The 25,725-nt window shown below is 42.0% G+C and overlaps 2 protein-coding genes across 7 annotated transcripts in view; one reads left to right on the forward strand and one right to left on the reverse strand.

The window, feature by feature from the left end:
• Hmgn3 (high mobility group nucleosomal binding domain 3) overlaps positions 1-19,599 on the reverse strand; it is a 38,112-nt gene extending 18,513 nt beyond the window's left edge. The window contains exon 1 of one of the 4 annotated variants that reach the window (XM_036191635.1): positions 19,370-19,599. In XM_036191635.1, coding sequence (XP_036047528.1) covers positions 19,370-19,384 — 15 coding nt within the window. In that variant the 5' untranslated portion in view covers positions 19,385-19,599. The remainder of the gene's footprint in view (positions 1-19,369) is intronic. The other 3 variants (XM_036191634.1, XM_036191636.1, XM_036191637.1) reach the window with 3 other exon arrangements.
• LOC118586583 overlaps positions 18,876-25,725 on the forward strand; it is a 174,347-nt gene continuing 167,497 nt past the window's right edge. For all 3 annotated transcript variants that reach the window (XR_004945387.1, XR_004945386.1, XM_036191633.1), the window contains exon 1: positions 18,876-19,649. Coding sequence is in view for 1 of the 3 variants with exons in the window: in XM_036191633.1 (XP_036047526.1) it covers positions 18,947-19,615 (669 nt within the window). In the remaining 2 variants the exon portion in view is untranslated. The remainder of the gene's footprint in view (positions 19,650-25,725) is intronic.

Below are 25,725 nucleotides of genomic sequence, written 5' to 3' on the forward strand. Positions count from 1 at the left end.
AGTCAATATTGTCCTCAGAGTCTAGGCCCAGTGTCAGCCTAGGATTCCACACCTTGTTGCCATTCCAGAGCTGGTTCAGGTTACAAACAGAGTTCACCACCAACAAAGCCTTTCTTTCAGCATGGCTGTTACTGAAGGGTCAAATTCAGAAACAAGAAAAATGAATCTACATGGAAGGCAGGCCGGTAAGAAAAATGAAAAATGAAAAGAAGTATCCTGGTAAATGTAATTATTGTGCACAGATAATACATACTATTTGTTTTATTTTTAAATGTCTTAACAGAAATCTGGGACCAGTGCCAACCTATATCACGTTACACACAGCATATGTAATTTTAGATCTTCTGAGGGCCACATTAACAAAGCAAAAATGCATGATGTTTTAGTCAACTGAACGCCATAGTAAAATTATGCCATTTTAACTGTGTAGCCAATATACAAATTATTGATATGATATTGCACATTTCTGCATGAAATCCTTTAAGTCTGGTGTATATTTTACACTTAACGAACCAGCTCTACCAAACACTAAATTTTCATTGCAAATACCTGATGTGTATTTAAAATTCTTAATAGTTATACCTTTACTAAGATTATTCCAAAAACACTTATTTTCCAATAATGAGATCTTTTCAGTTTTTAAGCGTAAGTTGATTAAACTTAGCCGAAGCTGGAAATTCACGTCCTTTTGTTTTCACATGTTCAGTAACCTTCTTAGGCCCGTGACCACCACCCAGGACAGAGGTGGGGGTTGGGAAGAGTCGGAGGCGTCTCTGGGCAGTAACAACATCAGGAGATGGGAATGGGGGGTCAGTTGGGGGCCTGGCTTTGACCTGGAAGATAGCAGACACCAAAATAGGTCTGACTCTCTTATAATAAGATGCAATGGTTGTTATTAAAAAATCTCAGCCTATGAACACCCTAATCAGCAAGATGAATGAGACAAATCTGACTGGTAAGGCAGAAAAGAAAAAAATCAAAATCACAAGATAAACAGAAAGCATACACCACATGGTTAGAAAATGCTCAATTTATCACTAACCATGATGTAGTTAAGCAGAATATACCCACTTGGAAAATTTTACAACATATACAGATTAATACTAGGAATGTAGATATGAAGGAATTGTAAAATCTTAACACATGTACTGGAAGATGCACCACAAACTCATGGTAGTGGTTACCTCTAGGGAGGTCCACAGAGCCAGGGGGACAAAGGGATTTTCACAGGAAAATTTCTCCATATGGACTTACTTTTTAAGAAGGGGGCCTGAAGCAAATAGGCAAAATATTCTAATCTGTGAAATCTGGGCAGTGGATAAGTATGTTCTATCATTTCCAGGATTCCTCTTTTAAAATGTTTCTAGATACAAAATGCTACTCGTCTTTGGAAGAATAATGAAAACCAAGTTGCTGTCTTAAGTTCCATTTAACAATGCCCTCCCTCTTCCCTAACACAAATCCCCTGGGGGCAGCTAGCATTTTTTTGTATTTCTTCTACAATGCTGTCAGTCTGGGTCATATTTCTGTTCAGTATATATCATTTCTTCACTTGTAGAAAAGGAAGGAACCGGATTTAGGATTCCTCTCCAGCTGGGGTATGAGGAGCTGGCAGAGGGAGCATGGCCACTTTTAGCCACTGACGAGGCGTTCTCAGAAGAAGTCTGGGTTCTGACCTGCGGTCACTCAAGTACACCCCAGGGAATATACCCTGCATTCTGTAAGTCCTTCTGGCAGAAACAGCAAGAAAGGAAATGCAGTGCTTCTGGTCCACAGACCACCCATCCAACAAGCAGTGCTGAGTGCCACTGAGGATAAATGGTGGTGACCACCCTGTCAGTGAACCACCTTTGCCCACCGAAGGCAGGAGGTCTGAGGAGGTGAGGAAATCCTTTCCCCGTTTATCATTCGTTTGGGAACTGTTGGAGATGGCATCAGATGGAGAATCCGTGATTCAGAGCAAGCTCCTGAGGGTGTGGCAAGAAGCCACAGAGAATAAGGCCTGTGTTTACTGGTGCAGGATCATGAGCCACGCAAAGGAGGAAGGCTAAGAATTTTCATCAGGGATTGCTGGACCTGGAGTGCGTGTGTGTGTGTGTGTGTGTGTGTGTGTGTGTGTGTGTGTGTGTGTGTATGTGTGTGTTTTCAATCCTAGTGTTCCTGTGGGGAGTTGGAGGCACCCGCGCGCGCGCGTGCGCGCGCGCGCGCACACACACACACACACACACACACACACACACACACACACACACACAGAGCTGGAGACTGTTGTCTTTCTGTATTTCTCTCACCTCATGTTTTGAGACCAGTTTTCTCATTAAACCTGGGCCTCAACACATGGCTAGAAGGCTGTCCCCATCACCACTGGCTTCTCCCAGCTACGGGATTACAAGTCCATGATTCCGCACCGCGGCGTTTTACACAGCTGCCAAGGATCAGAACCAGGTCCTCACGTTTGAGCAGCATGCACTTCCTGTGTCAACCCCTTCCCCCAACTCTGGTCTTTTCCTTTTTAATCAAGCCCTGGGCTGTCTGTGCCAATGTGTTAAAGCTGAGAGGAGACAGGGTGGAAACAGGCCGCTGATCACTTCTCCTCGCCTCCGGAGTGTATTGGGTGACTCCTCTCCAATTTACCGGTCAACACTTTAAAGAATATTTAATTATTCCAATTTTCTTTACAGATTAATTTGCATTTTTGTTTTAAATTCAGAGCTGGAGGAAAATCAGGCAAATAGTGAGCTTGATTGCAGTGGAAAAACCATTCTAGAGCCTTAAAATTGAAATAACTGATGAAGAGAAAGGGGGAAATGCACCCACCTCTTCCCCTTGTTCCTCAGCAAAAATTTAGACATTGTAGACTAACTGACTGACAGCAGATTGATCATTTCCCTACAAATGAGGGGCTAGCTATGAAACTGGCACAAAATTTCTTAAACAACAAGGAAATTCCTGAAACTCAAATAAACTTCCTGAAACATAAAATACACTTAAGTTTTGTTCAAAGCCACCAGACTTTCATGTTTAATGTTATTGTGCTTGTTTTTGTTTGTTCTGTAGCTCCAAGTTTGAGACATACTCAAGCTGTTCTGATTTTTATTTTTCACTTGTGTGTGTGTTCTTGCATGAATGCACAAGTGTGCACATGCACACCTGAGTTATGTGTAGGGATGTGGGCACATGTGCCATAGAGCACACATGGAAATCAAAGGGACAACCTCAAGGGACAAACCTTTTCCCTGGTTTGAGACAGGGCCCCTTGAACTGCCTGGGCCTGGCTTTTAGGGATTCTCCCGTTTCTGCCTCTATCTCCCCACAGGAACGCTAGGATTACAGACACACAATGCTGTGCCTGGCTTTTCGTGGGTCCTGGGGATCTGTCTTATGCTCACAGGGCAAGCAGTTTATAACGGAGCTATCTTCCCAGCCCTGCCCTGGACTGCTTTGGAAAGTCGCCATTACACACTCTACACTCAGAACTGAGGGGTCACATTCTGATTACTAATGATCAAACCCACATCAAGTTCTGTCCCCTGTTCCCTGCTTGTGCTTCAACGACCCAGTGATTAGGGTCACCGCAGGCCAGCATGTCTTCTCCAAATGCTTTGTTAAGACCAAAGTAACCGAGAAAGAATTCTGTTTATCTGTTCAGAAGCCTGGATGAACTCAAACACCCATCTTCTAAGCTGCATTTAAAGGTAAAAACATCTTATAAATAATCAAACATAAATGATAACCAAAAATAAACCAAAAATGTCTTCATGTGTGCATAGTGCAATTTTATTAGTTTAAATATATATAACCCAATACAAAAAATAACAGGTTTTCAATACCTTTTTCATCTGTGGTCTCTTTGGCTAAGGTTACCTTTTCTGATGTATTTAAGTTTTGTGCAAATGGGATGATGGAGAAAGCTCTTGCCTAAATCAGAAGTCTGTATTCTAGTCTAGCTCACATTTATGCTGTCTGAGTATGCAGTTTTTTCACTAGTACAATGAAGAGAGACACGAGTATTTCACCTGACTTAGCTGCTCACTTACTGATTGTACTGTCGAAAAGTCCTACACATTATTGCTGTGGGATGTTCTGTCTGTCAAATGTGTTGCTCTGATTAGTTAATAAATGAAACACTGATTGGCCAGTAGCCAGGCAAGAAGTATAGGTGGGACAAGCAGAGAGAAGAATTGGGGGAAGTGGCTGAGAAGAGAGACACTGCCAGCCGCTGCCATGACAAGGAAGATGTAAGGTACTGGTAAGCCACGAGCCACGTGGCAAAGTATAGATTAATAGAAATGGGTTAATTTAAGATAGAAGAAGTAGATAACAAGAAGCCTGAGCCATTAGGCCAAACAGTTTAAATAATATAAGCTTTGGTGTGTTTATTTTATAAGTGGGCTGCCGGGACTTGGTGGGACCCGGAGAGAAAACTCTCCAGCTACACATTATAGGGGTACTAAGCCCATGGGAGAGGTTGAAGAAAGTGGTACAGAGGGATGAAAGTAACATAAATAGTAATGATAAAGTCCAGAGCAATGACCAAATGGCTCAGTTCTCACCACAATCTACTGAGGCTGGTAAAACAGAACTATAGCCATTTTGTAGATGAAAATTTGAGGCCAGAGAGAATAAGTAGTAACTTGTTGAAGATGATTCTCTTTGGGAATCCTGCTGGCAAGTGAAAAAGCTGGGACCAAGATGCAGGCGGACTGACTCATCAAATACGGGGCTTCGTGCATACCAGGTAGGCAATCTACTGACTGAGTCCCATCCTTAGCCCTGTTCTATCATCTTGTAGCACTTCACAGTTTGGATGTGCTTTTGCACTGCTGGTGCATTTGATCCTCTCAATACTATCACTAAACAGGGGCAGGCTCACTATTTTTCATTTTCAAGCTGACTAGAGGTTCAAAGCAGTCACGCAGCCTTGTCCAGGTGGAGTGGCAACCTTTGAACTCTTACTCCAGGGCTCTCAGAGACGTTGAGAGATAGTCAACTCTATTTTCTCCTTTGCCCAGCTAGGAACCAACTTCTAGAAAAGAGTAAACAATTACAATCTTCCAAAGATTTTTTTTTTAAACCAATCAGCTAGCTATGATGAAATCTATACATGATTACTAGAGGAGAATTATAAAAATAAATGTGTCATTGGGAGGTAACAAAGCAAAACCAGACAGCAACATGTAGTTTAAAAATTCTACACACTGAGTATATACACAGAACTGGAGAAGGAAGGAGCGGTGTTGTGGCGGGCTTTGTTGTTTTCTGAGCGTCTGTCTCAAGGAAGCCCCAGCAGGTCTTCAGCTTGATATCCTTGATGTGCCTCCAGAAGAGTGCTGGTGTACAGGAGGGTGTTGCCATGCTCATGCAGAGGCCGTCTCTAAAACACTTTGATCATCTCAAGTTCTTAGTACACTTATGTTTAGTACGTAAACGAGAAATGAGGTCTAGTATTCATGGCTCCTCACAGAATTTAAATACTTGTGCCTAACAAGAAGAATTCAAAGAAGGAGGAAGAGGAGGAGAAAGAGAAGAGAGGAGGAAGAAGTGCAGTAAAAGCAGAAGTAGAGATAGCATCATCACCACCACCACCACCACCATCATCATCATTATCATCATCGGTGGCGGCGGCGGCAGTGGCAGCAGCAGCAGCAGCGAGGCGCTGGATCCTGCAAGATGGCTCCATGGGTAAAGGTGCTTAATGGCTAGCCCGAGAATGTGAATTTGATCCCCAGAGGCCACGTAAAGCTGGAGAGAACCAACTTCATAATATTGTTCTCTGAGGTCCACACACAGGTTGTGGTATGTCCCCATAATAACATTAGTAATAAGGTGGGTTTTTTTTTTTTTTTTTTTTAAAGTACAATTTACACCTCAAAAGGAAAAAAAGATATAAAAAGCAATCATAGTCCAGTATAAAGTTTGTATTTCTTGTGTGTGTGTGTGTGTGTGTGTGTGTGTGTGTGTGTGTGTGAAATAATAACATAATTTGAAAGCAGTATTACTTGGTCTATTTTTAAATTTATGTTAGTTATTAATGCAATGGTAATCCAGAAAATTAGAATAAAAATCCACCCAGTTCTAGGTCTAATGGATTTCCATAGAGATTAAACTATTTCATTCTTATTTGGTACATTCTAAATGCCTTCCCATTTTCTAAATCCAATGTCTATAGTGGTGGTTTAGTGTTAGCACTGCAGTCTCCGACTCTAATAGAAAGTAATCAAGTGTATCTTCATGTTTCTAGCCACAGAGAAACACCTCTATTGCTACATAGAACAAATTAAGGAACAAGCAATGTATCTTGGACATACAAAATCGAATAGTTTACTGTGGAATATGAGAAAATAAAAGACTTAGATTTTCCATATTCAAAGAAATCGATACTCCAGTGGGGAAATGTGTGTGTGTGTGTGTGTGTGTGTGTGTGTGTGTGTGTGTGTATCTTGTATATAACTCTACTTATGGGTCATTAGTTACTGAAATATCTCAGTTTGGTGATGATGTGCTCTCTCTCCCGAGCTCAGGCCTGGACTCTGGAGCAAGCCTTTGGCTCAGACAGAGATGATTACAACTTGGCTGGTAACTTTCTATGACTGGTGCCTAGAAGTAATGGCAACAGCCTGGATTTTAATAAATACAGTATTTCAAACAAAAAAGCAATAACATATTTATGGAACTTAATTCTTACTTCATTTTTAGGCACCTTAGTTTAAATTTTCCTTAAAAAAACGAAAGTTATTAGGAATAAATGGATGTGAGAAATCTGATGGTGTAATGTTTAAAAGGAAAATTCTGGGTTAAAAGAGTGGTCCTCTCACTGTCTAGCTGTGTGACCCAGAGGAGACACCCTCATCTCACTGAATCCCTATATTCCCTTTCTGTGGTTGCACTCACAGGCTCCAGAGTCAGACCTCTAGGAAGGAAGTTGCAGCTCACAAGGACCTTGGGGAAATGTCAACCTCTGGTGCTTCGGGGTGTAAAATGGAGATGAAAGAAGTGGTTGAGGGGATTAAGTTTACAGAAGCAATGGAACAGAAAAGGGCCCGACTCACAGAAAGTCCCCAGAATGTCACAGTCACGGTAATGTGAGTTGTTTGTGAAACTGCAGTTCAGCAGCTCCTCCATGTAGTTACTTCTAAAAACACCCCTGCACCACTCAAGAGCCTGAAGAACGTAAAACACATAACTCAATCTGGAACAACGAGGCATAGAACATCCAATAATGTTAGTTATTTAAATCTGAGCAATAATATATGTGCCCATGTTAATTACTGATACCGATTCCTCCTAAAATATTAAACATTGGAACCCACTTTGAAGGCAGAAGCCATTTTCTCTGTTTCCCCACTTCTGAATGTAAACATTGCTTGCTGAACACGTGGCCAAGCATGCACTTCCCTTGGGCACACCTACAGACCTGCTCCTGAGCATGCCTATAAGACGTAAGAGGACAGAAGAGGACTCAATAAACACCTTCACTAGCAACTACAGAGGGATTTGACTGAAGTCTTCCAAAACAGTGAAATGTGCAATAAATACGTAGCTGGTGAAAAAAAAAAAAGAATTCAACATTTTGATTTGGTTTATCTCCAACACTGATTTTTAAATGACTCAGGAGACCAACATCATATTTCAACATACCAGGTACTGTGAAAGCTGACACTCTAAATGGCATTTATTTCAGTCATCATTGCCAAATTGCACCCTACAGGAAAGTAGAATATATTTAACTCTGGTGTCAACAAACACAGTATTTTAGGGGAGAAAGGTAGAGGGGAAAGGGTTATTTAGCTGATTTGCTAAGGGAATTTTAGTATTACACAGAGATATTTTGAGAAGTTTCTTCTGTGAGAAAAAGGAACCACAGAAGAACGTCCAAGATGAAAGCTTATGTTCTTAGAACAATACATTTGTGATTACTTGGTTATTGCATACCCACCACTAGGGTGCAGTTCATTAGCCGGCTGTGGCGAGGACTGCTTGCTCCCCATCTACTGTGGCGAGGATTGCTTGCTCCCCATCTACTGTGGCGAGGATTGCTTGCTCCCCATCTACTGTGGCTGTCGTTTGCCCTCCCCCTCCCCAAATGGAAGCCTGGGGTGAGGACAAGACCATTATTTCACTATAGTTCTCTTAATAATTAAGGATTTCATTATTTTAATGATGCCCATGTTTGACTCGAATGCCTATGCCAGCACTGTGCTAAGTATAAGTACTCTCTCCATCTCAGTGATGACTGTCCCCCCATTCTGACACTGTGCTAAGTACTCTCTCCATCTCAGAGATGACTGCCCCCCATTCTACACTGTACTAAGTACTCTCTCCATCTCAGTGATGACTGCCCCCCATTCTACACTGTACTAAGTACTCTCTCCATCTCAGTGATGACTGTCCCCCATTCTACACTGTACTAAGTACTTTCTCCATCTCAGTGATGACTGCCCCCCATTCTACACTGTACTAAGTACTCTCTCCATCTCAGTGATGACTGTTCTACCCTGGCCAATACCATGCTAAGTATTCCCCATCTCAATGAATTCCCAATGAGGTAGAACATAATATTATCCTGGCTTTACACATGAGTAAACTGAGTCCTAGAACATGATAAAAATAAAGATGCTAAGGAGGGGGCTAGGTAAACTGCACCAAATCATATGGCCAGTAAACAACGAATACAAGCATCACATTAGACATCTTCCCCTCCAAAGTCTGAAGTAATTAAATGTAACTATTTTCCTCCTTTAAAAACAACTAATTGATCCACTTGTTCAAGAAACATGTACAGTACCTCTGTTAGGTGCTCTGGGGGAATAAGAGATTTTTTTTAATTAAAAAAGTTAATTTAAAAACATAATTAATCAAATAACCGTGTTGATTTAGATAGACGGTGCTTGACAACAGCCTTTGAAAAGCAAGAGGCAGGCAGGGTTAGCAAGCCAGCTCATGGGTAAAGTCGCCAGCTGTCAAGCCTTACAACCCGAGGTGGAGCAAATGTCTAAGAGTCACATACCTGATAAAGACCTTACATTTTGAATATATAAAAAGTCTTATATGGTGGTGGTGGTGCACGCCTTTAATCCCAGCACTCAGGAAGCAGAGGCACACAGACCTCTGTGAATCTGGAGCCACCCTGGTCTATTGAGAGAGTTCCAGGACAGCCAGGGGCTACACACAGAAACCCTGTCTGGAAAGACAAAAGCAAAAACAACAAAAATTGAACTTGAATACACAAAATTCTTACAAGTCAGTAGGATGACAAACAACCTGTGTGTGTGCGTGTGCGTGTGCGTGTGTGTGTGTGTGTGTGTGTGTGTGTGTGTGTGTGTGAACTTGACACAAGCTAGGGCCAGATGGGAAGAGGAACCCTTAGGTTAGAAGATGCTTCCCTAGACTGTCCTGTAGGCAAGTCTGTGGGGCACTGTACTGATAAATGACTGATGTGGGTGGTGCAACCCCCAGGCAGGTAGTCTTGGGATTATAAATAAGCAAGCTGAGCAAGCTGTGGGAAGCAAGTCAGTAATTCCTCAGTGGTTTCTGCTTCAGTCCCTGCCTTGAGTTCCTGTCTTGACTTCCCCTGATTGAACGACTGTGACCTGTAAACCAAATAACTCTCTCCAAAACGTGCTTTTGGTCATGGTGTTTCATCATAGTAATAAAAAGCGAACTAAGACACAACCCAATTAAAAAATGGGCAAAAACACCCGAATAGGCATTGTTGCTCAGAGCAGAAGGCTAACATATACAAGGGCCTGGTTTTGATCTGCAACACTCCAGGAAAACACACACACACACACACACACACACACACACACACACACAAATGAAAAGATGCTCATCACCTCTGGCTATAGAAATGTAAATTAAATCTCATTAGACTACTCATAAGTGAACACCCACAAAGCACAAAGTATGAGCATGAAGGAACCCTTCATTTCTACTCTTTGAAATATTACAAAGGTAAAAATTATGATTAAAAACTATGTATCCATGCAATAACTTATATATAAATATATGCAGAATTAGCTATAGTGTACAAAATTTGAGGCAATCCTAATGCTTTTCAACTTTTGCAGAGGTGGGCAAAAAGGCAATATATCCATACAACGGAGCACGAACAGACAATAAAACAATGAAGTCGTGACACATCTACAACATATAGGAACCTCAAAAAAATGAAACAAATCAGAAACAAAACACTATACACTGGAAGCTGCTTTTATATGAAATTTCCAGAAAAGGCAACTATAAAAAGAATAAAAGAGCAGCCTAGTGACGGTGGCGGTTAGCATGCTTTTTGTAGGTTATCTTTTTTAGCTTCAAAACTGGATAATGGGAATAATTGCACAGCTCTGTAATTTACTGAAAAATCACTGAATTGTGCACTCCAGATGAATGGTAAGGAAACCATTTTCAATAAATCTTTGTATAAGGAATCTGTAATGCTTTAGTTAGATTAAAGAAAACCACATCTTATCAACTGCAACATACACATATCTCTGATTTTTAGTAAATGTAAATATTTTTAAAGACTTACTTATTTTTCAATCTCTCTCTCCCTCTCTCTTTCTCTCTCTCTCTCTCTCTCTCTCTCTCTCTCTCTGTATGTGTGTATGTGTGTGTGTGTGTGTGTGTGTGTGTGTATGCTAAGTGCAGATGCCCACAGAGGCCAGAAGAGGGCATCAGACCCCCTGGAGCTCGAGTTACAGGGAGTAGTGAGCTATCAGACACTGGAGCTAGGAACAAACTCAGGTTCTCTGCAAGAGCAGTTATCGTAACTGCTGAGCAGCCCCCAGAGTGAACACTTTTATTTAATCTCATTTTTTTCCCAATAGCAATACCTATCATCTCTATAAAGACATGCGAGACATTCTCTTTTTAAGATAGCAAACCTCTTTCAGTGCTACTTGGTACAAATATTTTTCCTGGTTTTTTTTTTCCCACAAATTTTAAATTTTTAATAATATTCCCACATGGAAATATTTATCTTCATATAGTCAAATTTATCAACATTTTCATCTATAGTCTCCATCTTTGGTGTTATAACAAGTGACAGTCTTTTGAAAGACACACTTTGAAACTTTGAGCACTGTTAATCACGATTCTCTCATTCCAAGACCAATACTATTGGGCCCTCCCATTAAAGGAGAAAGAAAAAAAAAAAACAACCCAAAAAACCCAAAACCTCAATTTAAAATCTCAAAATAGTTCTCTGTTCCCCCAGACTCAATCCTCAGGGTAGTCCCTAGTACTGCAACAGAACACCAGCTGCAGCCACCCCACACCTCCTATGGATCCCACAGATCATCCCCTGTTGACCTCCCCACCCCCCCGGCTGTCTGCCAGCCTCCAACTTGGGTGGACAACCCCTGCTCAACCATAGGCCATGCCTTCCAGAAGACAAGGTAGGCTGCCCACAGACTGACAGATGGACAGACCTTGTCAACTCTCTCTGTTTCCCCAAACACAATCTTTAGGGCCATCCATAGCACTGCAACAAAATATCAGCTGCATCCTCCCTTCTCCCGTGTCCACACATCATGTGGATCCCACACACTGTCCCTCCTGACCTTCCTTACCTCATTCATCCTTGCATCCCAGGCTCCAAAATCAGCAGGCATTCCCTGTGAACACACCGGCCTAGCAGTCCAGTAAAACTGGCAACACACAACTATCACACTCTGGAAATCCAGAGAGGAAACAGGAACCAAGGAGAAAAACACCCATCCAACAAAGACAAACCCAGAAATCAGCAACTAGAACTATAATCACACCAAACACAGATGTCTAGATGCCAACATAAGAACACAATATCAATAACAGCAAAGCCAGTGTCTCCACTGGAGCCCAGCTGTCCTGTCACAGCAGGCCCTAAATATTCTAACATAGCTAAAGCACAAGAAAAAAACCTTAAAACCAACTCTATGAAGAGGATAGGGGTCCTTAAAGAGGAAATGAACAAATCCTTAAAGAAATACAAGAAAACACAAACAAGCAATTTGAGAAAATGAACAAATCCTTAAAGAAAGCCAAGAAAAAAAAAACAGTTTAAAGAAATGAATAAAACTGTTGAAGACCTGAAAATGGAAATAGAAGCAATAAACAAAACACAAACTGAGGAAATTCTGTAAATGGAAAATCTGGGTAAGTGAACAGGAACACAGAGGCAAGTTTCACCAAGAGAATACAAGAGATGGAAGACAGAATCTCAGGCATTGAAGATACAACAGAAGAAATGGATACATCGGTCAAAGAGAATGTTAAATTTAAAGAATTCCTGACACAAAACATCCAGGAAATCTAGGACAACATGAAAAGACCAAAACCTATGAATGACAGAAATAGAGGAGGAGAAGAATTCCAGTTCAAAGGCCTAAAAAATATTTTCAACAAAATCATAAGAAAATTTTCCTAACCTAAAGATGAAGATGCCTATAAAGGTACAAGAGGCATACAGAATACCAAACAGGTTGGACCAGAAAAGAAAGCCCCCTGCCACATAATAACCAAAACACTAAATATACAGAACAAAGAAAGAACATTAAAAGCTGCAAGGAAAAAAGAGCAAGTAACACATAAAGGCAGATCTATTAGAATTACACCTGACTTCTCAATGGAGACTCGAAAAGACAGAAGGGCCTGAATAGATGTGTTGTAGACTCTAAGAGACCACAGATGCCAGTCCAGACTACTATACCCAGCAAAATGTTCAATTAACATACACGGAAAAAAACAAGATATTTCATGACAAAGTAAAACCTCTAAACAATATATATATATATCTATAAATTCAGTCCTACAGAAGGTCCTAGAAGGAAAGCTCCAATCCAAGGAGGTTAACTACAATCAGGAGAACATAGGAAATAAATAATCTTACACTAGCAAAACAAAAAGAAGGGTAGCACACACATACAAATACACATACATGCCAACACCATGAACATCACCAACAAAATAACAAGAATTAACAGTCATTGATAATTGCTATCTCTCAGTATCAATGGTCTCAAGTCTCCAATAAAAAGATACAGACTAACAGAATGGATGCAAAAACAGGATCCATCCTTCTGCTGCATACACCAAACACAGCTCAACACCAAAGATAGACATTACCTCAGGATAAAGGGTTGGAAAAAGACATTCCAAGTAAATGAACCTAAGAAGCAAGTTGGTGTAGCCATTTCAATGTCTAACAAAATAGACCAGAACTAATCAAGAGAGATGAAGAGGATACTTAATACTCATCAAAGGAAAAAAAGCAACTAAGATTACATTATAATTCTTAACCTCTATGTTCCAAATACAAGGGCATCCACTTTTGTAAAAGAAACATTACTACAGCTAAAATAACATTGACCCTCACACATTGATAGTGAGAGACTTCAATACCCCACTATCACCAATGGACAGGTCATCTGGACAAAAACTAAACAGAGAAATACTGGAGCTAGAAGACGCTATAAACCAATGAACCTAACAGATATTTATAGAACATCTCACTCAACACAAAAGAATATACCTTCTTCTCAGCACTTTCTTCAAAACTGACCACATACATGGACACAAAGCAAGTCTCAACATATACAAGAAAATTGAAATAGCTCCCTGTATTCTATCAGACCACCATGAATTAAAGCTGGATATCACTGGGCAGTGGTGGCGCACACCTTTGGTCCCCACACTCGGAAGGCAGAGGCAGAGGCAAGCAGATGTCTGTGAGTTCCAGGATAGACTGTTCTATAGAGCGAGTTCCAGAACAGGCTCCAAATCTACACAGAGAAACCCTGTCTTGAAAAAACAAAACAAAACTAAACTAAACAAAAAAGCTGGATATCATCAACAACAGAAACAATAGAAAGCTTACAAATGTGCTGGGTGGCAGTGGTGCATGCCTTTAATCCCAGCACTCGGGAGGCAGAGCCAGGAGGATCTCTGTGAGTTTGAGGCCAATCTGGTCTACATTGCAAGATCCAGGACAGGCACCAAAACTACACAGAGAAACTCTGTCTCAGAAAATGAAAAGAAAAAAAAAAAGATGAAGAAGCTTACAAACTCATGGAAACTGAGCAATTCTCTACTAAATGAAAAATGGGTCAAGACAGAAATAAACACATTGAAGACTTTCTGGAATTCAATGAAAATGAATACACAACATGCCCAAACTCAGGGGACACAATGAAAGCCATGCTAAAAGAAAAGTTCATAGCACTAAGTGCTTACATTAAAAAAAAAAAAAAAAAAAAAAAAAATGGAGAAATCTCATACTAGAAACTTAATGATATGCCTGAAAGTTCTAGAACAAAAAGAAGCAAGCTTACCCAAGAGGAGAAGAGGGCAAGTAATAATCAAACTGAGGGCTGAAACCAATAAAAATAGAAACAAAAAGAACAGTGCAAAGAATCAGTGAAACAAAGAGTTGGTTCTTTGAGAAAAATCAACAAACCCTTATTCCAAACTAACCAAAAGACAGAGAAAGAATATCCAAATTAATAAAATCAGAACAAAAAGGGGGACATAAGAGACACCGAGGAAACCTAGAGAATCATAAGGACACACTGTATTCCACAAAATTTGAAAACTTAGAAGAAATGGATAATTTTCTCAATAGGCACCTCTTACCAAAGTTAAGTCAAGATCAGATCATTTAAATAGACCTGTAACCCCTAGTGAAACAGAAGCTGTCATTAAAAGTCTCCCAACCAAAAAAAGCCCAGGACCAGATGATTTTAGCACAGTTCTACCAGACTTTTAAAGAAGAGTTAACGCCAATACTCCTCAAATTATTCCACAAAATAGGAACAGAAGGAACATTACCTAATTCATTTTATGAAGCCACAGTTACCCTGATGTCCAAACCACATAAAAACTCAACAAAGAAAGAGAATTACAGATGAGTTTCCCTTATGAAAATACAAGCAAAAATACTCGATAAAATACTTGCAAACTGAATCCAAGAACATATCAAAAAGACCATTCACCATGATCAAGTAAGGTTTCTCTCAGAGATTCAGGAATAACATTCAAAGATCAGTAAATGTAATCCACCATATAAAAAAAGCTGGAAAACATAAACCACATGATCATCTCATTAGATGCAGAAAAGGCCTTTAACAAAATTCATCACCTCTTCATGATAAAAGTCCTGAAGAGATTAGGGATACAAGAGACAAACATAAACATAATAAAGGCGTTCTACAGCAAGCCTACAGTTAACATCAAAAACAAATGGGGAGAGAAATTCAAAGCAATTCCAACCAAATCAGTAACAAGACAAAGTTGTTCACTCTCTCTGTATCTATATTCAATATAGTACTTGACGTTCTAGCTAGAGCAATAAGACAACTTAAGGAGATCTAGGGGATACAAATTGAAAAGAAAGAAGTCGAATTATTATTATTTGCAGATGATACAATAGCATACATAAGTAACCTGAAAAATGCCACCAGGGCTGATAAATAAAGTAAGGAAGAGGCAGACTTTTTTTTTCCCTTGAGTCTCTAAGTGGAAAGAGATCACTATGCACACCATGTCAACTTTGTAGACATTGCTGTACTAGACAATTCCTGGCATAATATGCCAGACACAGTAATTCTAGGGATAAGAAGTTGGAAGCAAAAAGGATGTGAAAATGTGTTTGTTGGCCAGGCCAGAACTGAATCCAGGCCTTGCTGGTCATACTTCCATAGAGAACATGGGATCACAACATGACTGTTGCCGGCTGGTGTTTGTGGCTGGTAGAGCGGAACAGTCTAGACTCAGTCAGACATTGTCACACCACTACCCCAGTCTGTGAGATTTTGCTCACTCACCACCCACTGTATAATACAGAAAACTCAACTTCATTTAAATCTTAGAAAGACATTACAATGTTAAGTTTTGCTTTGCATTGCTTAAAACAAACAGCAGTCATTTAAAAATTGGTTTAATGCTACTAATAAACAAGTGTGTGTGTGTGTGTGTGTGTGTGTGTGTGTGTAAAACTTACAAAGAAGTGTCTTAAGAATAGCTTATAATAATATGTATGATACTGTGGCCTTAAAGTTGTATAGCTGAGGCCTAAACATGTTAGGGTATAATAAGGAGAGGCATCCAAATGCCTGCTAACAGAAAACGATGCTGAATTTTACCTTGAGTCCTATCCACACTTTCAAGACCAACCAGCCCCAATTCAACCTGTGTTCTTATCTATCCCATGGTCTCTGAATCTGAACAGCACATTCTGTAACCTATACAAGCCCAAATGTCAGTCAACTCTTTTCTTTCTGATAATCTTATTTCATTGAATTAAATATAAGCTTCTGGAGAATAAACAGCGTGTCCCTATAATATTTAAACAGTGCTAGGTCTTCAGGTGTTTTCACTGACTTTATTCTAACTTCGTGATCTGCAGAATTTGGAAGTCCATTAAATAACATTTTGATGAGATGGTGAAACATGGAGCAGAGATGAAACATGATGTGGGACTTTAAAAGGTTGGGGGGATGGCTCAGTGGGAAAAGTGCTTGCCCCTCAAGCATGAGGACCTGAGTTTGATTCTCAGTACTCATAAAAAAGCCAGATGCCTGCGGGTCCACAATACTAGTGCTAGAGAGGTAGAGAGAGCCAGTCTAGCCAAATCAATGAGTTCTAGGCTCAGTGAAAGACCCTGTCTCAAAAAATAAGGTGGAGAGCAACAGAGGTAGATAGCCAACTTTGAGCTCTGACTTCCACCCATGGCCCATGCATGCATGTCTGTGTGTGTGTGTGTATGTGTACATGTATGCACACACAATTTAATTTACAAAGCAGAACAAGTAGTTCTCTTTTTTGTTTGTTTGTTGATTTGTTTTGTTTTTTTGAGACAGGATTTTTCTGTGTAGTTTTGGTGCCTGTCCTGGATCTCACTCTGTAGACCAGGCTGGCCTTGAACTCACAGAGATCCGCCTGGCTCTGCCTCCCGAGTGCTGGGATTAAAGGGATGTGCCACCACTGCCTGGATCAGAACAGGTAGTTCTTTAGTCATTACATTAGTAGAGTATGCAAATCCTTTGGCAATTACCTGGCTTTACAGACCTCTAAGGCTTATGCATGGATTGTCTCCAGTTCCTTCCTTGAATAGCTGTGTGGGCTTCACCTGGGGACAGTGGTTTCTAATGTCAGGTCCAAGAAACTCCAAGACTCCACCAGGTAGCTCTAAGGCTTGACTACCAGGTGGGATGGCCATCACAGCCATGTGATCTGTGGCTGTTCCTGCCTGGGTAGCAAAACAGGTGTTTGGCCTCCAGATATCAATTAGTAAGAAGACTACTGTTAACCAGTGTGCCCCTAGTTGAAGGACTGAGTAGCTAACTCCATAGAGGGTCCCAACCTTTCAAAGAAGTAAAACATAAAGCCAGTTTCTCCTCCATTCTTTTCTTCCCTTCTCCTTTAGAGATGGATAGCGGCAGAAAATAAGTGCGATGGTTTCACCAGCAGTGTCCTTTGATCAAGGAAAAGTTCCACCAAACCAGGCGCCATTATTCATAGAGGGCGCATGTGACCTGTGGCTTATCCAAACTTGTTAGTAATTCCCAGGAAAAGAGTTAGCCTCGACTCCCTCTGTAACTCATTTCTCAATAATTAGTTCCTCTGACTCGGCTAGAATTCCCAGCTCGTCACTAACCTCAGATAAAAGGCTGCATGCAAACAGTGACATCATTCTAGTCCAACAGCACTGGGAAAACAATGTTGCCATCAAATGAAGCTTGAGCAGTGAGTCTCGGGCGCTCCTGCTCTTTACTATGTATGCCACCAGCTTCTTCAACGACAAGGCTCTGGATCTCCTAAATTCTCCTCGTCCCTACCCACCTCTAAATGAAGAGAAAGAGTTAACAATGGAGTCAAGTAAGGCCTTCGGATCCATGGCAGCTCCACTAGAAACCAATGGATAATGAAATGTTGGGCAATCCAGCTGAAGACCCTGCTCAATGAGTCTAAAATAATTCTGTGGTTCTGGGGATTAAATGAGATAATACGCACCGGATTCCACCCAGCATAAGCCCCACAGAGTCGGTTCTCGTTACATTTTAGGAAAAACCTTCTAATTAATATGACTGATTTTCTCTTAAAGAATGGAGATAGATGCCTGGGCTGGGGAAATGGCTCAAGGGGTAGAGACGCTTGTTGTGGATTCCCACAACCCACATGGCAGGAGAGAACCTACTACTGTCGTGTGGGTGACAGTGCCTCCCCTGCACACACACAATAAATAAATGTGGAAAGAGAGGACGTGTTTACAATCAAATTCTAGTGACGCTGTATAAGAAAACAAAAGCTTCTAAAATGTTAAAGCTTTGATAGTTTTAAATAATGCAAACACACACACACACACACACACACACACACACACACACACAAATCAGTGCACAGTCTTGGGGAAAAGCGGAGCATTATCTAAATCAAGTTCCAACTTTAATGGCCACGCTGGCTGGTTGACTTGGATCCTTTGGGCAGGTGGCTAGGTTTTTTTCCTGAGGAATCAGTCTTCACTCATCGGTTCTCTCGGGGAGGGGTAAAAAAAAAAATCTGCCCTTCCTTTACCAGCCCAATGACAAGTCGAAGCCCCACCCCGAGAAGCTCTGTGACCCCACATGTGGCTCGTGATGTCCCTGCGCGGAAGGGGACACGACCCACAAGGGGCAGAAGAGAGACTAAAATGACCCCGGTTCCCTGTCCGTCCAAGCATGGGGTGGTGGATGGGACAGCGGCCAGGGCTTGGTGGCCCCTGACCTTGGCCAGGGTCGGTATGTTTGGCTCCAGTCCCCTTCCTCGCCGCCTACCCGGCGCTGCGCACTGCCCCGCCCGCCCTCGAGGCCGGTTGATTGACACCGACACCGGAGTGGGTACATACGGGTCCACGGCGCAGCAGGACTGGCGTAGGGAAACATGGCTTTCCCTCTCCCGGCCTTCCGCCCGCATCGCTCCCGCCCTGGGCATGGCCCGGGGGACCCTCCCGACCCCGCCTGGCTCCTCTGACTCTTTCCACGGTTTTCGATTTCCCTGGCCTGGGAGACTCTTCCAGCTGCTTTCCCTCCACCCTGAGAACAACCTGGAGTTTGCCAAGAGGAAACTCCTGCGAGGGGATGGACACCCGCCCTGGCTGCTGCTGGCAAGAGGTGGCAACCATTCGAGCCAGGAGTTGATGGAGAGAGGAGGACACGTCCCTGGAGGGAAAGTAACACTCGGAGCTCCGTGCGGGGCCAGAGAGGTCTGCAACAGGCAGCTGCAAAAGGAGCCGGCAGCCGCGGTGCCCAGTGCCTACGAGTTACTAGGCGCATCGTTGCGTCCCTCGCAGCGCCGGGGGCTTGCTCCGAGCACACTCGAGGGCCTGCGAGCAATGTTTTTCAGCAGGACTTACCTTTCTCTTCGGCATAATGACTACGTGGGTGCAGCAAAAAGTAAAGCAACGGGCTGGGCCGCTTGGCACGCCGCTGGATGCTGCCTAGCCGCTGCAGCTGCTCCCGCAATGGGCTCGGCTAGCCCGGCCTCTCCGACCTGCACCTCCGCTTCCTCCCCCGGCGCTCCACTCGCTCGCATCCCGGTCCTCCAATGGCGAGCCCCGCCAGCCGGCCGCGAGGCCCCATTGGCTGAGGGAACGTTCTAAATTCCACGAGGGCACGCCCACCCCTGCTCACCCGGTACGTGCAGTTGTAGTTTCTACTTCACTGGAAAAAAAAAAAAAAAAAAAAAAAAAAAAAAAAAAAAAAAATCTGCCTGGCGACTGAGCATGCCCAGTTCAACTAGTAGCCTTCAGGCCACTATCTGGAGTTCCATTGTTTCACGCGCCTTCTTTGGATGAGAGCAGTGTGCACCTTCATAGAAAAGAAGAGTTAAGTATTGACATGTTAACTTTATAATGTTAGTAGGGGCACGGGGTACCTTGTACACTTGTTACTCATAAAAGCTTGTAATGGGTGTTCATGGTGCAGATCATAGTCCCACCTCTAGCAAATACAAAAATGCCTCGGTCTAATTGTGTTTATTATTATTATTATTATTATTATTATTATTATTATTAATTTTAATCTGTGATTACAAGTCACATACAAATTTGGCCAGTTAGTCAGCTCTGTGAAAATGGATATAGTGTGTTTGTTGTGAGAATTAGAGAGAAATTGAGAAAGGTAGGGAACACATTTATATTTTAAGTATGTACATTTAAACTAAAGCTGCCATGTTACCTTTCATGTGTAGAGTAATGTTTCTCAAAGTTCTACAGAGAATTGCAAAATACATTTCTGAATTTATTTTATAAGACCACTTTTATCCCAATGAAAGACCTTGGTGATGGGGTTGGGGGAAAACTTTAGGTCAACACTCTATAAACATAGGCATAAAGCAGGCGGTGGTGGCGCATGCCTTTAATCCCAGCACTCAGGAGGCAGAGTCAGGAGGATCTCAGTGAGTTCGAGGCCAGCCTGGGCTACAGAGTGAGTTCCAGGAAAGGCTCCAAAGCTACACAGAGAAACCCTGCCACAAACAAACAAACAAAACAAAAAACCCATAGATACAAAGACAGGGACAAAATTTTAGCAAATCAAATTCAACAATGTTAAGAAGATAATACATGACCAGGGAGGGTGGCCCTGAACACAGAATTTGTTCAACATTTGAAAATCAGTCAGTGTAATCAGCACATTACTATGATAAGTAATTCAATCATCTTAACAGCTGCAGGAAAAATGCTAGTGAATGGGTGAGCAAGTTGTGATAAATCTGTACAACGGAATATTACTCTGCTATAAAAGAAATGAGCTATCCCTGCTTAGATAAGTAGCAAAATGCAAACCAATACAAGGCAGGACAATGAGTAATTAATTTGTACAAAATTACAGGAAAAGCGAACGAAACTGAACAAAGTTAGCTTCAGAATTGTTCACAAGGCAAAAGTCTCATCATAGGGAGTTACACAGAAGCCTTACACCACGTAGGATGGAGTCTACTGTGCTCACACAGAGGCTGCATGGAAGTATCAAAGTCATCAGGCAATTCACGTTGATACTTACTTCACCCTTTCCTTATTAATTTTCAGAATAAATGAGTTGGAATCCTTGCAAACTTGGTGGGTAATGAATGACTTCCTTTTTGGGTGCATCTTTACCAACCTGGAGCATAGCTCAATCTTTTCCTGTCACTGAGGTGTGCTGTAATATCCTGCTGCTTTTATTGTCTTAGTGCCCATAGTTTCCCGTCTTCAGTCAGAGAGAGTGCCCTTTGGACATGGTCCCAGATGTCCTTGATGGATACCTTACTCTCAGAAATTCAGTGGATGACGTATTCAAAAGAACCAAGATAAGACCAATTCATTGCTTTAGAGCCGAATGAAAACCTAGAGGTTCATAATTTTACCATTAAACAAAGAAATATTTATAATGAATATGTCTTGGCAGATAGTTAATTTGCCAAGTGCTTGATGGTTGAAGAAGAAGAAAAAGCCAGGGAAGATACTTTTAGTAAGATGTGTAGGGAAGATGCTGGGTAGTATAAGAATATAATTCAGGTTGAATTGTGCTTTTTGTTTTTCTTATGTCATAATGATGATCCAGCCTAGGGTCTTGACAGTAGGCAAGGATGTTACCTTGCAACCTTGCAACCCCAGCCCTGTTGTTTTTCTTTATGGAGATTTAAGGGTATCAGTGTCAGGGATAAGGTGACTTTTCCCCTCTGGTAATGAAAAGTGACTCACAGAGTTGGATTTTTTTTTCACTTTTTTTTTTTTTTTAAAGGCCAAATACTTAGCTCAGAGTAGCAAACAAAATTACGATCACTATTTAGTGCACACAATAAAACAGTTGCAATGAAATTGAAGCTTGCTAGCTGGATAAAGAAAGCTGAATGTTGGGCTGGAGAGGTGGCTCAGTAGTTAGGAGCACTGGATGCTCACACAGAAGGCCCAAGTTTGATTCCCAGCACCCACGTGGTGATCCAGAGGATATGATCCCCTTCTCTGACTTCAAGGGCATCAAGGTTACACACCCACAGGCAAAACACTCAAATGTAACATAAAAGGAATAAATAATTTTAAAGGTGATTATGAAAAACTTGGAGTGTTTGTGTCTCTTAGTTCATTTACAAACACTGAAATAACTACTTCAGTTGAAAACAGCAGTAGCTGTCTTTCCTTAGAAGTGGGTGGCACCTGTCTAAGCAGGACAAGGGAGCTATGTACCCTCCCCACCACCACACCTTATGCTTTTATTACCCTTCAAGACTGGGGCAATCAGTGCTGAGGGTAAGAGGAGGAGGCAAAGAGAATGATTTGCTGTGGATATCGCTCTGTACAAATAAAATGCTGTTTGGCCAGTGGCTAGGCAGGAAGTATAGGCGGGACAAGAGAGAAGAGGATTCTGGGAAGTAGAAGGCTGGAGAGAGACACCGCGAGCCGCCGCCATGAGAAGCAACATGTAAAGACACCGGTAAGCCACGAGCCATGTGGCAAAGTATAGATTAACAGAAATGGGTTAATTTAAGATAGAAGAAGTAGATAGCAAGCAGCCTGCCACGGCCATACAGTTTCTAAACAATGTAAGTTTCTGTGTGCTTTCTTGGTTGGGTCTGAGCGACTATGGGACTGGCGGATGAGAGAGATTTGTCCTGACTGGGCCAGGCAGGAAAACTCCAACTACAATGATTTGATAGGCAGCTAGAATTTCAGGTTAAGAGGTAAAGCGGCCTGAGCTTGCCGGGGAGTGTAGGACAGCGGGGATCAGGCTGGTTGGAGGCAAGCACTCCTCTGTCATTGGGTGTGTTCCAGAGGTTCTTAATTTGTAATGCTTTCTGAATGATCAGCCTCTAAGACAGTAAAAGCTTCTCAACAGGATGCAGATACTTCATGAGCTCAGACAGACGATGAATGAATCAGGGAGCTACCGTTGGAAGAAGAAAGAAGGAACAATTAGAAAACAAACTTCCATTGTATTCCCACACCCTCTTTCCTATTCAAACTTGTTGAAACTGAATTCCCTGCCTCAGCCTTTTCCAAAGAGCAAAACCACCATAGTGCCATGACTGTCACCAAGGAAAGGAGAGAGAAGGAAACAGGGCGATGGGAAGGGAAGCGAAAGGGCAGACCCTACCAGAAAATCAATGCATCTCTCCTGGTCGAGTCAAGTAATGCTTTCTAAGATGATTATTTCCACTGGGGGATGCAGATGGGGACATTCATATCAAGTGAATTAAGCCAGTCTCAGAAAGTTAACTATCAAATGTTTCACTCCTAGGTTTCAGACATTGTGTATATATGACACCGCAGTAGACAAGAAACTGTCTAGAGAAGCAGAGAGGACCAGCAGGATGGAGGGGGAGTGAGAAATGGGCAGTTGCGGAGCATGGAGGGCATTGCTCAACCTACAATATATTCTTGTATGGAAATGTCCTTATGAAACAGTACCATGTATTAGAAGACACAATAATATTTTAAATAATTAAAAATGAAATAAGATTAATTCCATTTCCCATATATTTGCATACAAAGATACACATGCTGTGTGTGTGTATATATGTATGAGTGTGTGTGTGTGTGTGTGTGTGTGTGTGTGTGTGCGCGCACATACACGTGCATGTGCACTGGGTGTAGGTGTGTGCTGTAACATGAAATGTATTTTCATTATTGGTAACCAATATTTAACAGTACTGCACACTTCTGATGAAGCTTGTAGGTCTTTGGGGCCCCAGTAGTTTGCCTCTGGAAGAAATTTGTACAATCTTCCAATCATAGAAGGAAACATTCAAAGGGAGTTTGAAAGGAAAAGATTATTTTATGGCCAGGTGATGGTGGCACACACCTTTAATCCCAGCACTCGGAAGGCAGAGGCAGTCAGAACTCTGAGTTTGAGGCCAGCCTAAGTCTACAGAGTGAGTTCCAGGACAGGCTCCAAAACTACACAGAGAAACCTTGTCTCGAGGAAAAAAAAAAAAGATAAAATATTTTTTTGCAAATCCCCTCCCCACCTTCCCCTCCTCACCTGTCCCTCCCCACGTGCCCCTCCCCACCTACTCCTCCTCCTCACCTGCCCCTCCCCACCTGCCCCTCCCCACCTGCCCCTCCCTACCTGCTCCTCTCCACCTGCTCCTCTCCACCTGCCCCTCCCCACCTGCCCCTCTCCACCTACTCCTCCTCCCCACCTGCCCCTCCCCACCTGTCCCTCCCTTATGGAAGGCAGGCTCTTGCAGTTTCCCGTCAGCTTTCCCCGGAGAAGTCAGATCTGCAGTTTGTAGTATTGTTGCTTCCAATGGCTCTAATTCCAGATCGCATCAAGGGTCTTCAGGGAATAGGTCAAAGAACGCCAAAGTGAAGCCAAATGTAACAAGAACAAAAGCATCAAAAAGCGAGCGGAAGATGAGAAAGGAGCACTCTCAGGGGATAGGTAATGAGGGAGCAACAACAAGAAGACAAACAAGAAGGAACTCATTCATAAATATGGATATGACATGACGAGAATATTCTGTTTTGTTTGTGTCTTACTGGTAAAGCCTCTAACTTTGTTGGCATGCTAACTTTGGAAGAGACTAAAGCCACCAGGGTATTCTAAGAACTACTGATCCTAAATCAAATGAGTAACTTGCTAACAAAGATTCCTCGACTCCAACTCCAACATACTAACTCAGAATCTTACAACTGGGCCCGTGCATCTGCGTTTCAGATAAGCTTCCTATGATCTAGCTCTAGAATTTGAGAATTCTACACTAGGTCTATGTTCTCAAGACACATATACCAAATGCTGGAACAGCTGTTCCTCGTTCCAGGGCCCTTGATACAGACATCCATGAATGTGTCTCTGTGAAATGGTGTCCTGTCTGGTATACACTAAGTCATCTGTAGATGAATTCTTAGAACTAATACAATGTGGACACTCTGAGGATAGCTGTTCTGAGGGATGGTTTAAGATATCATAAGTAGTAAATGAGTACACATCAGATCCTCCTGACTTTTCAATCTTTGCAAAGTGGAAACACAATCCTATGAGTGAAGCAGTCTCTGTAGACCTCACCTTGTGTTCCATTTTCCAGCTTGGCTTGGTACTGATTTTTTTCCATACTCTTCCTCTTCCTTGCTTTCAAAATACCTGAAAAGGAATTAAAACCTGTACACACCCAGATTAAAAGCACTTTTATCTTCCCATGAAGCATTCAAGGAAGCTCCCAGATCCTGCATCCTCAAAGGGTACCTAACCCAAAACTCCTGCAAGCCTTATCTTTTCATAGTGTTACTATGGTAACAATTGTACAAACATCTGTAGCTATTAGAGAGACTAGGGTTCTCTGTGACCCTCTGACAGGAAACCATCTTTTCTTTTTTTCCAACTTCAGTCTAATTTAACCTGTGTGCAGATAACTTGCCTCAAGTGTGTTTTATACATCTCTTCCACCTCCAAGTCCTTTTAGGTTCAACCTCTGTGCATTTACCTTTCCTTGGTTCTGATGGTGCTTGAATGTAGCACAAATTGTTAAACAGTCTTATTAATAAAAACAAACCCAGTGTCAGGTATTGGGGTGAATGCTGAATGATCAGAGAAACAGAATAAGCCACAGCCTCACCTCACCAACTCCTCAGCTGATCTTGTTTCCTCAAACTGGAAGCCTCTGTGTTCTCATCCGAATGGATCTCAGTTGAACTGCTGCTCAAAAACCTAAAAGCGTAACAGGATTCTGGTTCCTGGTCCTCATGCCTTATATACCTTTCTGCTTCCTTCCATCACTTCCTGGGATTAAAGG

Source organism: Onychomys torridus, chromosome 7 (genome assembly GCF_903995425.1).
Source record: "Onychomys torridus chromosome 7, mOncTor1.1, whole genome shotgun sequence".
Taxonomy (NCBI): Eukaryota; Metazoa; Chordata; class Mammalia; order Rodentia; family Cricetidae; genus Onychomys; species Onychomys torridus.